The sequence below is a fragment of the Lissotriton helveticus genome, chromosome 6 (assembly GCF_964261635.1).
Source record: "Lissotriton helveticus chromosome 6, aLisHel1.1, whole genome shotgun sequence".
NCBI classification, from domain to species: Eukaryota; Metazoa; Chordata; class Amphibia; order Caudata; family Salamandridae; genus Lissotriton; species Lissotriton helveticus.
Window position 1 is genome coordinate 1,102,795,040 of NC_136067.1, and position 15,101 is coordinate 1,102,810,140.

Here is a 15,101-nt window from a genome sequence, read left to right on the forward strand (position 1 = left end):
AATGGGAGGTGGATAACATGGCTAAGAGCATTTCGTTGCTAATGCGTGAATATCGCTGTATTGTCAGCGATATTCACGCATTTTGCCGGATTTTTACCGCTTTTGAGATAACTTGCTATTAGCAAGTTATCTCAGCGATAAAAAGCGTTGATGCGCGGCGATAAAAATATTGCCGCTAACCCTACTTAGCGATGAATATAGCGATTTGTTGGTAATATGCCCCTACGTTTTTCAAACAAGTTAGCAGAAAGCAGTGCGTTGCGCAACTTTTTTTTGTGAGCATTTTTGCAAGTGTTCTGCAAGTTAGCATTATGGCCATGCTGCGCAATTGTTTGTAGTTTATGTAGCAGGGACAGCACAGATATTTTGATTGTGTAGTTATATAGGCCCATTTTATTGAATTTTTGTGCAGATTTATATAGCACGAACTCGACCCGACGGTATTGCAGCGCAGTTACCTGACACAAGGACATTTGATGAGCTTACTACTGAAAAATAATTTGTGCATTTTTTTTCCAGTCTGATCTGATTTTGCAAACTTTCTCTTTTACCTATTACACATTGACCACGTTTTATATTGAGGGGGCGGCTTCCAAGCGGAGGGCATCATGTTTCAAGTTACGCTCGCGCCTGCTAGCGTTTGCCTAAAAGAATCCCGCGAAGGAGGAGGGGAGGAAAAAAACAGTTTTTCCTCACAATCGAGCAGATGTGGTTAAAATGTTACTCTGGAAAGAGGAGCCTTGAAATTCCTTCGCATTCCTGCTGAGCTGTTTCCGCTACATCCTGTGTCACATGACGGTCAAAAATCATGGCTTTAAAACATAGCGGAGAGGAGCGACTGCGGATGCTCGGCGCTGTTGATGGTGTCTGAGCAAGGGGGAAGTGTTCACGGTCCTTCCTCCGCACTGGACTGGAGCATCCTAACTCACCGCCGGGTTCGCGGATTATGCGCCTGCAGCAGCCGGGGTTGGGCGCGCCTGTGGGTCCCCGGTGCGTGTTCCCCAAGTTTCAGAACTTCCCTGCTCGTGAGTAATCGCCCCCGCTTGTGAAGCCAAAAATGCATGGGTCCGCGATGAAAAACTGTGAGGGAGACGTCGTTCCCGCGGAGAAGGAAGGAAAGGCGGAGAAAGACGTGAGGGACCCTCCAGACGCGGTACGTGAGATCCGAACGGATCATGTGTGCGTTAAAAACACAATCAGCGTCTTTTCACTACACAGACACCAAAAGCTGCGCGTTCTCTCTTGATGGTTAACACATGTTCTGGTGAATAGTTCATTTACAGGGTCTCGAATCCTGCGAGGCGCAAAGTGCAAGAAACCCTTGTCTTGTCACTCGAGTTAATAAATGAAAAGTCTTCTTGTGTTCAACAGGCGCTAGCATGCGGCACAGCTGCTAACCCAAACAGGCTCAGCTTTTTCGTGAACTTTTTTTCTTTTTTTTTTCTTACATTTGTAGTTTTCTTTCCTAAACACTGTCATGACGATGTAGTCCAATTTAAAGCGAAATGTTTGTCCTTACCTTTTTTAACTGGTGCTCGTAAAAAGCGCTCCAGGACCTTCGGATCGAGTTCGCGTTATATAAAACTGCATAAAAAAGTTTTCATTGTATGGCTGTTGGTCCACTAATATGGAGTAGTAAAACAGGGGAGGGGCGCGTTTTGGACCGTGAATTTTAGAAAAACAATACCCCTAATTTTTGTGTTAGGACAACCGCCCCGGGACAGTTAATTCTGCTAGTTGAAATGCTTCAGCTGAAGTGTAAGACAGGGAGACTCCTGTGCTGTGAACTGAGGGAGGGGCGGGTAGCTAAACGAGCCTACTTGCTAGGGTGCCTGCTTCCTTGAGAGAATTGTAAATGTGCACAGCTGCTCATTCTGCTAATGTAAAGGGTGCCTGAAAGCTGTATTGGCTTTAATTGATGGAATCACTGGAAGCTTCCTGGTGACACAATTGTAACTTTCTTAGAGATATTGTAATTGAGCTGTCAGCTAAGCTGTGATGTGTGTGCTTTTAAAAGAGCAATAAAAAAGCATTGGCAAAGCCAATAGGTCAAGAGCTATTGTCTTTGCAATTGTGTTTTAAGCAGCCACGGCCCATATGGGCGTGCCACTGGGCGGTGACGCGGGGCGGGGCGGGGCAGGGTGGGTGTTGTCAAATGCGGCAATCGGACGATTTCCGGTAAGTAACGAAAAAAATAAAACACATTTTGTTGCATGCGCTGCATCGCATATGGCGATGCATGCGCGCGCAACGAAATTAGTTTTTTTTTTCCTGCTACTTACCTGAAATTGTCCCTTTGCCGTGTTTTACAACCCCCCACCCTGCCCCACGTCACCGCCCGTAGCACACGCTATACGGGCCGCGGCTGGTTTTAAGCATGTTGTATGTTCACCAGCGTGGCTTCTGTTTAGCATGGCTAAAGGTTAGTGGGGTAAAGGTGAGAGAAGAACCGTGGAGAGAGTTGAGTGTTGTGGAGGTAGTAGAGTGGGGGTGTAGAGTGGAGTGGCATAGAGTATAGGCTTCCTGATAACACAATGACATTTTTTTGAGAGACTTTGTAAGGGAGCTATCAGCTAAGCTGTGAAGTGAGTGCTTTTAAAAGGTAGTTATAAAACAAGCATTGGCAAATCCAATAGATATCTCCTGTACAAGAGCTATTGGCTTTGCCAATAGGTTTTAAACATGTTGCACACCTGCATGGCTGCTGATCAGCATGGCTAAAAGTTAGTGAGGTAAAGCGGAGTGGAGTGTTGTTGAGGGAGTAGCATGTCACGGAAGGGGTAGAGTGGAGTGGCATAGAGCCGAATTAAGTGACGTCGAGCGGAGTAGATTGTCATAGGCTGGAGTGGCACAGAGTGGAGTAGTTTAGTAGAGCTGAACTACATAGAATAGAGTGTTGTGGAGTGGAGTGGTGTGGCATGGAATGTCAGAGTGGAGTAGTGTGTCGTAGAGTGGAGTAAAGTGGCATGGAGCTGCGTAGAGTGGAGTAGTGGCATTGAGTGGAGTGTCGTGTCATGGAGTGTCGTGTCGTGGAGTGTCGTGTCGTGGAGTGGAGTACAGGGGCCTAGAGTGAAGTGCAGTAAAATACAGAGTAGAGTGGCATAGAGTGCATGGTTTTGATTAAAGTGGTGTAGAGCACATTAGCTTAGAGTGCAGTGACATAGAGTAGAGTGGAGGGCCACAGCATAGAGTGCAGTGGTGCAGAGTGGAGTAGAAACACATAGGGTGCAGTGTTCATAGAGTGGATTGTTTCAGAGTAGAGTTAAGTGCCGTAAACTGGAGTGGTGCAGGGCAGAGAGTAGAGGTTCAGAGTGGTGTAGAGCGCAGTGGTGCAGAGTAGAATGGTGTAAAGTAGAGAAGAGCAGCGCGGTGTGGGGCAAAGTGCAGTTGCATAGAGTGCAGTTGTGTAGAGTAGATTGCTTCAGAGTAGCGTGACGTGGGGTAGGGAAGAGGAGGAGTGGTTCAGGGTAGAGTGCAGTGGCATAGAGTAGTGCAGTAGACTGTTCTGGCATGTTATGGAGTGGTACAAAGGGCATTAGCATAGAGTGCAGTGTTGCAGAGTAGAAAGGTATAGACTAGAGTGGCCTAGACAGGAGTGGTATAGAGTGGAGTGTAGTAGAGTGGGGAAGAGTGCATTGGCATAGAGTAGAGTAGTGCAGAGTAGGGTAGAGCTGTGTAGAATGTAGTGATGCAGTGCAGTGACGCAGTGTCGAGTGGCGTAGAGTGGAGTGGTGTATGGTGGTACAGAGTAGAGTGCAGTGGCGTGGAATGGTGCAGAGTGGAGTGGGGTAAAGTGGAGTATGCATGGTGTGGTAGCGCACTGCCATTACAAGCAACACATCTTCATTTAAAATGACCATTTCGTTTGCACATACAGTTTTACTGATAAAATATGCAATGCACAAACAATGTGTGGAACTGTCATCACCTATTGTATTGATTTTTTTTATTTTATCCTATTACACTATTTATTTCTCCACCACACTTCAGAATTACAAAAATATGCTTCATTTGTACTTCCCTAATTCTGATATATGCTGAAATAACTGCAGTTCATTTACACATTTACATTGTATTATGTGCTAGAGAAAAATAACATTTTACAGCCCTCCGTCCAGCACACTCCCAGTAGCCAGCATGATTGTCACAGAAATCCTCTCACTAAGAAGTCGGAGAAAGAAAACAAACACCAAGTTCCTTGGAAGGCAGAGCCTGACATTTGACTCCGTCTTTGAATGTGCAGCAAATGTAACAAGATAAGAACTGCACTTTAATCTTTGGTTTTTACAGTGAAAATCTGTTTGTATGTATGTGTATATACACTACCTAGTGGCATTCTCCACTAGGCAGTTATAGTTTGTGTTGTTAATAACTTTGGCCCCATTTGATGTACCTCCACAAAACTTTCCAAAAAGGTGCTTTTTACTTTAGTTTGCACATGGAAAGTTCTGGAGTGATCCGTCCAGTGGAGGCAGAGAAAAAAGGGGTACCAAAATGCAAAGTCTCAATGCATTTTTCATAGACTTATTTAAGAAAGGCTACAGCAAAAACTGCTGAACGGAATTACACCAAATTTGGCAGTAAGCCAAATGTTGGTACAAGGATTGTGTTGTTTGTGATTAGTTGCAAATCCGTTTAGTAGTTTTTGAGTAATTAAGGGTAAAAAATAATTGTATGTTTTGGCAGTTGGGCCCTCAAAAGTCTTCGAGATGCTTGTTGGAGTGCCAATTTGAAAATAGACCATTTTGTTTGGCCCAGGAATCTTTATTTCCCTTGGACCATCTCGCTCCCATGGGGGTCGAACTCTCACGAGCACTCTGATTGGCTGTTAGCAACATGAGTAAAATGTTGGTGGCAGTTGTTACAGGACTCTGGGAATTAGTTCCCTGTCCTGAAGTTGAAGAAAAAAAGAAAATATAAGGGGGCAGGGTAGGGATACCCTGAGCCCTTAGGCCACTTGGGGAGGACCCAGAGGAACCCTCCCCCCCTCCACCCGGGGCCAAAAAAGAAAACAAACTGGCAAAAAATAGTGCAATCCTGCAAGACTCTTGTGGAATCGAAAACCAAAAAAAACATGGCGACCGGGCCGCATTAGAATACCAAATGCCCCAGTGAGCCTACCCCAGGGCTGATTTCATATAGGGGAGAGGGAGCTTCACGCCCCCCCCTCCCACGACTCCAAATGCCCCGGGGAGCCCACCCCAGGGCCAAAAGCTGTTCATATGGGCAATGGGTATGGATAGCCCGCTCCTGAACTGACAGGGGCCCCCTTCCCTGAGCCTCGGGAGGCCCTGGGAAGCCTACCTGAGGCCAAGATGTATGAAAATAGGGAGGAGGCTGGGCTTTGCCCCCTTCCTGAAAGGCCACAGATAGCTCACCCCTGGGGCTGATATTACTTCTTATGGGGAAGAGGGCCATGCGGACCCCTTTTCCTGAGCCACTAGAGGCCCCAGGGAGCACACCCCTGGGGCAGATTCCTTTAAGTGGTGGGGGCATGTATCTGCCCCCTTCCTGAGCCACTAGCGGCTCTGTGGACGCCATCTCCTGGGGACGGCTCACATGCTGTGCCCCGGGGTGCCCACTCACAAGACACATCAGTTTGCCTGTCCTCAGCAGCGCCAGCAGGGAAACCTATGCTTGCTCTTGCTTTAGCAGGAGCATTTTTAAATCTCCCACCAAGTGGGAGCAAATACCAAGTCCAATTCCAGCGGGTGGGAGCTTAAAAAATGCTCCCGCCTGCTGGTGGCAGACTTTGTGGGCAGGGAAACAGATCTAAATATTGAGCCCACCCACAGGTAGCAGCTTTAGAAGCTGCTCCCTGTGTGTGAGAGCAATGCTGGCAACCACCGGATGTGGGGAGCTGGCAAGAGCCATCGATACTATGGTGGGTTCCCTAGGTGAGCACCAGGGCACCCACCTTTTATTGCGTGGGCCCCAGGGATAGGGTCCTCAAGGCCAAATCGGTCGAGGATAGGGAGCCCAGGGAATGGAGTCTCTGGGGGCCAATATCATGCCAGGGAGGGGGGCCATGTGCCTCCCTCCATTAAAAATTGCACCGGGAATGGGGTCTCTGTGGCTGAAATCAGCCCGGGGAGGGACACTGCATGCCCCCTCTCCCAAACAAGCATGGCGGGCTCTGGGAAACGGGGGCCCCCTGGCCGTTATCAGCCTGGGAAGGGGTGCTAAATTTCCTCTCCCTCTGATAATAAAGCTGGGCCCCGGGGATGGGGTCCCCTTTGACCAAAGTGGGGCCAGGTAAGGGGGCCATGTGGCCCCCTTCCCCCTGTAAAATGTGTCAGGCCCGGGGTATGGGGTCCCAGGGCTGAAACCAGGCTGGGGAGGGGAGCAGTATGCCCCACCTTATAAAATAAATTACACTGGGCTCGGGGGGGGATCTTGTCCCTGGGGTCAAAATCACCTTAATATAAATGCGTGGCCCTGGGAGATGCAGTCCCCAGGGCCAAACGAGGCTTTGTGAGGGAGGCCCACACGTCCCCCTCCCCTTAATTTAAATAAATGGCCCCAAGGATTGGGTCCCCAGGGCCAGGCCCTATGACGTAGCCCCTACAGCCATGCACAGTGCAGGGTTAGCTGCATGGGGCATGTTGGCTTCAGGGCCTGGCCACAGGTCGGACCCTGCAGCCAACCCCGCACAGCATGCAGCAAAGGCGTGCGGTGGGGGGGTTGTATTTACATATGGTAATTAAATATTACTTTACGTAAAAAAAAACTAGAAATTCACGTAAAAAAATCAAAGGTTAAAGTAACATTATAGTTGGGTGTGCTAAAAGAGATTAATTTTTTTTGTTTTTTTAAACCTTAGAAATTCACAGATCAAAACAAAGATTAAAGTGACACTATAGGTAGGTGACTATGTCAGTGAGAACAATAACATATTGAACTTAAGATAAAACCACACAGAAATTCAACAGCTATAGTTAGCAGTTCTAACTATAACTCACGCTTATGACTTCACTTACCCGCCACTATGTAAACTACAAAACAAACTAACACCAAGACTTCAACTCCCAGAATGCACCGTAATCTGAAATCAACACCCAGAGCTGGAAAAACTGTGTCCCAGTGACATGGAATCATCTGGTCACCCTAGAAAAGGACCATTTTCATCTTAAAAATTTACATGGGATCTCCTGGGATGCAGTACTACTAGATGTGACATAAGTAGCTACAGTATCAAAAATCAACTAACATTGATAAAAAACAAATCTAAAATTAATTACAAACCACAAGACTAAAGGCAGAGTGGTTTGTAAATGTCAACAGAACCCATAGTTGGCTTTGTGGACTACAAAACACAGGCTACCCTTTTTTTAGGTCACGCCTGCGACATTGCATGTGCTGCATGCACAATTGTTTGCGAGAGATGTTGTATACAACAATGGGCTTAAGCCCGCCCATTGCTTAACATTTGTTGGCTTCGCTGCCACTCTTATTCGCTGCATTCTTATTGACCTGCGTATGTTGGGTCCGCTTCCTCTTCTTTCTGCTGAAGTATGACCAAGTACTGATTGCTTACGCCTGATTACTGTCCTTCCTCTGATCACGCTGTGACTGAGCCACTACTTTTATTTATGTTTTCCCATCTTCCTTCTTGAACCTCTTACCATTTATAGCTATGTTTTACTATGACACACACTTCAAAAAAGCCTTTTTCTCCATTCAAATGATGTTTATTGTGACAACATTTGTTATTTCCTTTTATCGTGACAAGAGATTTTATCTGCTCTCAAATTAATTCTTACTGGACATGTTTCAATTGCTTTCTTCATGTGATATGCTATTTTGCCAGATGTCATATTTCATTTTTTTTATGCATGGGAAGATCACAGGGGTGATGTGCTGAGACCTAACTAGCATTGGCAAAGCCAAAAGGTCTCACCTTTGAGCCTATTGGTTCTGCTATTGCCTTTTGTTTATGTTGTACAGCATGGGCATTGCTGACTTTGGCAATGATTTGTAGCCATGCTGTATAGCAGCGTGATTGCTGTGCAGCATGGAACAAAATAATAATACAAAAATCAATATAATGCATCTAGCACTAATGCACATAACAAAGCAGATGAGCCCTGGCTTCATTTTAGCCCTTTTTAAAGTTAGTTTTAACCTCACTACAAAGCACCCACACTGATGTACATCATGGCTACAAAACATTGCCAAAGCCAATAGCTCTTTTCTGCGTGACTTAATGGCTTTGCCTTTGCTTGTTTTATATGACATAGACATTTTGGTGCAATCAGCTGACCTTTTTTTTTTTTCAATCCAAAAAACCTTTATTGCAAAGAGTAAATTAATATTAGGTTACTCAAAGAGGAAGGAGTGAGCTGAGCAGTAAGGTTTTAAGCATTCGTTATCTAAATGTGCTGCCAAGATTTCAGCCTTAGACTAAAGGTGCTCCTTGGACAAATCGCTATTCTATGGAAATTATGCCATTTCAATGCATTTTGGAAGCTAAGTCATGGATAGGACATGATTCCTATTAAAATATTTAATGAAACAACTTGATTTTGAGCATAGAAAGTAGCCAAGCTCTCACTATACATGATGTATTAGCATTTATTTATTTCTGTGCCCATGTCTTACAGAAATTCATAGGTTTCAGTACACATTACATAAGAATCAAATTTTGTCCTATAAAACTGCATGGGTTTCAAAATATAGCACATCATTGATGATGGTTGATTGTAGATATGACTATATAGTAAATTAGAATGCAGAAAATGCAGGAATTTGTGGACGGCCTTGAAGGTGCTGGTTGGTGTGGAGTGTGATAGTCATGATTGGAGAAGCCTTTAATATAGGGGCGGTAGATCTCCGGTTAAAAGGTCCAGTTTAGAGGCTAGCATCGCCTGGATGAGGAGCTGAGTGCAAACGTTGCCTGATATCTTCTCAGAAGAAAACACCTTCTGGGACTCATGTTTATTCACTTAGATAACCCCTGGGGATATTCCTCAGGCCATGAATAATACAGAGTTTTGCATCCCTTGACCTGTGTCAGCTTAAATTATCAGCTATCACTACATATATAGGAGAGCAATATTGAAGACATGGATTGATGACCATTGCAGAATGAAACCTATATATAGATGTTGAGAAACGACCAGTGACACGCACGCTGGCTGCATCTGAGGTTGCTAACTGCAGCACACTGATCTCTCGGAGCCTCAGCAGCCTATTATTGGTTACAAGGTTTAGAGTTGATTCTGGTGCAGCAGGAGACATGGCCTCAGGACACCTAAGAGAGGACAGACGGCGGAGCCGAGTGTGATCCAGTGAGGACCTCTATGTATGTTTGCGGGGGCTGAAACTGTGGAAATTCAAAGATTGGAGGACCTGTAGTATGCTATTCTAAGTGATTTCTTTTTGTTTTTGAGAGACACTATTGCAGTGTTGCAGCTGGGACTGTCAACAAGAGCCACTGTTGGTCAGAGTGGGGGCAGGCAAGCGACACACTGCCCTCCTGGAGATTATTAAGTACATGGTGTGGGGATGAGCAGGATACATTGGCTGCAGATATCATATCACTGCCTAATGGAATGGGACATTTTGAAGGTTTATCACGATGGGAAGTGAAAATGGACTATGACAGATTCTGAAGCCTGACCATCTAGAATTTCAATCACATGCATCAGGCTACTGGTATGAGGCTGTATGGTGGGAGAAAAGGTTACACATAGAAAATCTTTGGTGGAGAAATGAAGACCAGAGTACTGTTTTCCCAAATGGTATCTGTGGTGTGGGTGCAAAGAAGAGTCTGAAAATGTGAATTCCAGAGATATACCAGCAAAATTCCCCCATTTTCTAAGGAAAATCTTAAACTACGAGAGGTGCTTTTGAAGGTCTCAAAATGAGAATCCTCCAAGACCTCTGCATTGTATCAAGCTGATAACTGAAACCTGTAACAAAAAGGCTGCAGTGAGAAGACCTCAATTGAAAATGACCAAGTGCCTCTGGGTCCTCATAAACATGGAGTGTAGTACCACCAAATCTCAGCCTAGGATGAAGCCATGAGAATTCTGGTTCTAACCCTACAGAATAAAGATAACAAGTCTGGAGTCAGCGATGACAAGTTTGTGCAGTGACTGTGGAATTAGAGGCATAAGGAAACAGAAGAGATAGATGTGTGTGAGAATAAAGATGGAGCACATAAGCTTTGCCTTACAACAAATACGTAAGAGCCACTGAGTGTGAAGTGTCCTCAGTTCAAGACTTTGGTAGGTTGAATATATTCAAAAGGATAGGTGTTTCCATTCACATCTACATTAGAATTATGTTGTCAAGCAGGGAAGATTATCTGCGTGTATGTCCATGGAGAGCGGTTTGTATTCTTGTATAAAATAATGTAAGATTTTAACAGATATCTTCAAGGGGCTCAGGGGAGGTATACAACTTAACAATCAAGTAACGCAGAGAGTAGAAGGAGAGACGTGCATTGAACCAAGACAAGTTAGACACATCTGATTCCTGGCAGGGAGATCACATTTATTTCTACTGTGATACCGGGAGAGTGAGTTAGTAGTTGAAAGTTGTATAGAGTGATTTGATAATCAGCTTTGTGTAATGTAATGTATGTATACTTGTAAAGCGCACTGTTACCTCGTTACGTGGCGTCCTGGCGCTGTATACCGCTGGGGAACCCGTCCTGGCTTTCCCTGTGAGAGGGCACCCCAAGGTGAAGCCAGGCATCCCGGCGTTGCTGGGGCCGTTGTGGAGTTTAAGCAAGCTATTGCCCAGAGTTGCAGAGTGGGACCCATGGTTAGCGTAGGCACCTAAGCGAGAATTATCGAGTCCGCGGACATTGACCCAAGACCCTGCCGCATCGGGAATTGAACCCTGGTCCCGGGCCGACCTCTGCTTCAGGGTCTGCCGCTTCTAACCGGTGAGCCACACTTCTTTGATGTGCTAACCAAGCCAATCTGACACAGATTGTAGACTATCCATTTCTTATGCTATGTATGCCATAGGCCATTAGATGAAATGCATAAATATGTCATGTAAGGATTGTCACACTGAATGGCATAAGGCTAAGGATCCAGAATTAAAAGGTCAGAATGTTCAGATCAGTACGCGATTTGAGCCTGCTGGATATATGTTGTTTACCGCAATACCACCTAAAGTCTGAGGACCAAAAAGGTTTCTGCTGTAGTATTAATACTAATAGGTTATTCAGTAAGTGCAATGTCCACCCAAGACTCTGTCTCTTGGCGCCTTAGACAATCTGGGGCTACAACACACTCATCCATTAATATCTCATATTCTTTCACGAATAGAACGTCACAATGAGAAACTTAGCCATGTTTTAAGCTTCTCATAAAATTTAAGGTGGGCCATTTTTTTGTCTGATCTTAATGGAAATAGAATCCCTATGGGCTGTTTCTTGAACACTGAAGGCTGTGCCTCCCACTTATTCTGGCACCTAGCCTTGAGGTACAACAAGCAGAATTTTAGAGGCTGATCTCAAATCTGACTTCAAAACGACACAAGGATAGCATTTGGAAAATTTGCTGGGTAACAGATTCGGATCCTGGCCATTTAGATGCTCTCTGTTGGACCCGGCCTCGTGGCGTGGTTCATCTCTGTCCCTCCACACCCTGTGAGCGTAAGCCTGTACCCCGAGTCCCCTGCGCAGCCTCCCCGTTAGGGTAGCCTGCACCCCGAGCCTGGTCGTCCTACTCCAGTTAAGCCTAGATCCCCCTAGAACCTCGACCAGGCCTGCCTTTCCCGCTCCACGTCCGGCTCCGAGCCCCTAAACCTTGCATGCCCCACAAGGCCCGGACGCCATCTTCCCTTCCCGACATCCCTGTCTCCCTGGGCCTAGCATGACCCCGGCCCCCGCGATACCCAGACTCCAAAGGCGCGCCAGTCCCGGATGGGGGGGGGTAAAGGGCTCCCCGAGTGAGATAAGCCGGGGAGTTTCGATGGCACCTCCGGCCTCCTCGGAGAGTCTGGTATCTGTCACACCTTTGGCCCTCCCCTGTGGGCCAGTTTCGATCACCCCTCTGGCCTCCCCGAGGGCTGGCTCCAGACCCGCTGGGCGTCTGGGAATTCCCGGACCCATCTTTCCAAGGGATCAAAGAGCCAAACGCCGGACCTTGCCAATGACCAGCCCCCCGGGCAGGAGACCTCTGCCTGCGAGGGTCCGGAGATCAAAGAGCCAAAGGACTATAACTGGGCCCGCCCGACAACTGGCGGGCAGTTGTATCTTGGACCTGAAGCCTGCTGATCTGATCGCGGCTGACCCTAAGAAGACTCATCCTGAACCTCTGAGCCCTGCTGACGCTGTCGCGGCTCAAGCTGAACCTGTAACCATCGGAGCCCTGCTGACGCTGTCGCGGCTCAAGCTGAACTTGTAACCCTCGGAGCCCTGCTGACGCTGTCGCGGCTCAAGCTGAACTTGTAACCATCGGAGCCCTGCTGACGCTGTCGTGGCTCAAGCTGAACTTGTAATCATCGGAGCCCTGCTGACGCTGTCGCGGCCCAAGCTGAACGTGTAACCATCGGAGCCCTGCTGACGCTGTCGCGGCTCAAGCTGAACTTGTAACCATTGGAGCCCTGCTGACGCTGTCGCGGCTCGAGCTGAACTCGTATCCATCAGAGCCCTGCTGACGCTGTCGCGGCTCGACCTCTAAGACCACCCGAGCCCTGCTGACGCTGTCGTGGCTCAAGCTTGAACCTGCAACCCTCCGAGCCCTGCTGACGCTGTCGTGGCTCCGCACGAACTTCTCCGGATCGAGCCCTGCTGACCTCGTCGCGGCTCGAGGAGTACTCTGGTCCGGCTGGACCATCGAGACCACCGTCACGACCAAGCCGACTCGACGGAGGTGAGGCAGCCAGTACGACCATCATCCCGTATCCCCGAGCTCGAGGATTGAGAGCTGTGCGTAGGGTACGCCTCGTACTGACCCAGAGACTAAAAGACTGACCCGCTTCCCCCTTCCTGAATCCTCCAGGACTTTATGGTCCCTCGACCACCGTGTATATAAGAGTGCTTCCTTCGTCTATTACTTATATAAAGAACTGGTTATTAGAATCCAACGGTGTGGTGTCTGTTCATAGTGTGGTGTGAGCTCCGTGTGTGCGATCCTAGACCCGAAGTCCTCCCCAGTGAGGACCTCACAATCAAGACTCGGCAAGTTCTGGGGAAGAGGTGGGTATTGGGGGTGTCGGGGTGAGCACAACCTGGCCCTCTGAGATCTCCCCTTCTAACATTGGTGGCAGCGTCGCGATAAGAACCTACGTCTAGGGATCGTACAGCACTGACACACTACCCGAACGAAGAGCAACCATGAGCATCACCAACGACGAAACCACCTTCCAGATGGAACTTCTGGGAGATTATACACACCGGCAGCTGAAGCAGTTTTGCATAAATCGCCAAATCCCGACAACGGGACTAAACACCAAAGAGGACTTTCAACAAGCTCTAACAGCCTGGATGGAGACCGGAGCCCAACCTCCAGCACCGACAGAAGCCGATGGAGGGGGAGCCCCCCGGATCGAAACCCACGCCCCAGAGCAAGAAAGAGCAGAGTCCCCGACGCGGACTCACAGCACAGAGAGAGGTCTATCTCGAGAAGAGATGACCGACCGAGAACGCAACCGAAGCCACGAGCTAGAACTAGCCCGGTTGAAGATGGAGGTAGAACTCAAGCTGGCCGAGAAAAAGCTAGCCATCGAGCAGCTGTGGCTGCAAGGAGAACTGGAGGAGAAGAAACTCCAGCGAGAACATGACGGAAAGAAGCTCCAGCTGGAGCACGAGCGCAGCGTATTGGAAATAGAACTAAAGGCCCGGAACGAAGACAACCGAACAGCAGCAACCCGAGAGTCCGTTCCCCCGGTGGAACCCAAGGTCCACATCCCCAAGGATGTGGTCAAAGAATATTACAAAAACGATGACATCCAGCAATGGTTCAAGGCCTACGAGGTCGCCATGACCTCCCACCGAGTTCCGCAGAAAGATTGGGGAGCCGGGCTGTGGGGTCGATTCCTGAGTGAGGGGAGAGACACCCTACTCGACCTACCGTCGGCCGAACAGACCTCATACAGCCACATGAAAGAGGCCCTCCTCACAAGGTACGGGCTCACCCCAGAAATGTACCGCCAACGCTTCCGATAATGCAAGAAGATCCCCGGCACCACATGGGTAGAATATGTCAATTTCTACAGCCGGGCCCTGGAAAGGTGGATCAAGGGCAGCAAAGTATCCACCTTTGAGGGACTCATCGACCTCATTGCATATGAACATTTGTCCCTGAATTGCTTTGTGGAACTCCGACAGCACCTCCTGGACAGCAAGTTGGCTGACCCCCGGAAACTGGCCGTCGAGGCCGATCGCTGGGTGAGCACCAGAGTACCCCGGGGGCCCGGGGGAGACTCTGGCCGAAATGAACAGGGATCTTCCCGCCAGAGGGGAGGGGGAAGTCAGAATAGACAGAGGGGATCCCAGGTAGGGTCCCCGCGCAGCCCCCCCAGAAACCAGCCTGGCACCTCGCCTCCCACAGCGCGCGCAGGGTTCCCCCCAGCTAAGCCAGGGCCCCGGGTCAGCCAAGCCTGCTACCATTGCCAGCAACCAGGGCACTATGCCAATGACCCCCGCTGCCCTTTGTTCAAGAAGCCTGCCGCTGCAGGGCCCCCAGCGCGCCACATCACCTCAGTAGCCCTAGAAGAGGAGGGGGAGGAAGAGTGCGAGGGAGCGGACCCCGCAGCGATGATGTTAGTCTCCCTGGGTGATAGGGAGATGGTCCCAGGAGCCCCCCTACCCGACAACACAGAGAAATACCGACAGCAGGTGACTGTCAATGGCCACCACATAGGGGCGCTCCGAGACACTGGGGCCAGTATCACCGCCGTCAAACGGCACCTCGTCACCGAAGCCCAGATTGTTCCCCACATCTCCTGCAGGGTGATCGCAGCCGATAACTCCGTCCGCACCTGCCGGATAGCTCAAGTCCCGTTCGAATGGGGGGGCGTCTCCGGAGAGTTACGAGTGGCGGTCCGCTCAGACATGCCCGTGGACTGCCTGCTCGGCAACGATCTAGAGAGTTCCCCATGGCAGCGGGTTGAGAAAAGGACCCACTTGGAGA

The 15,101-nt window shown here is 48.6% G+C and overlaps 1 protein-coding gene across 1 annotated transcript in view; it reads left to right on the plus strand.

The window, feature by feature from the left end:
* The first annotated feature begins 670 nt into the window (after positions 1-670).
* LOC144761652 (two pore calcium channel protein 1-like) overlaps positions 671-15,101 on the plus strand; it is a 603,295-nt gene continuing 588,864 nt past the window's right edge. The window contains exon 1 of the mRNA XM_078646942.1: positions 671-1,153. Coding sequence (XP_078503068.1) covers positions 1,058-1,153 — 96 coding nt within the window. The 5' untranslated portion in view covers positions 671-1,057. The remainder of the gene's footprint in view (positions 1,154-15,101) is intronic.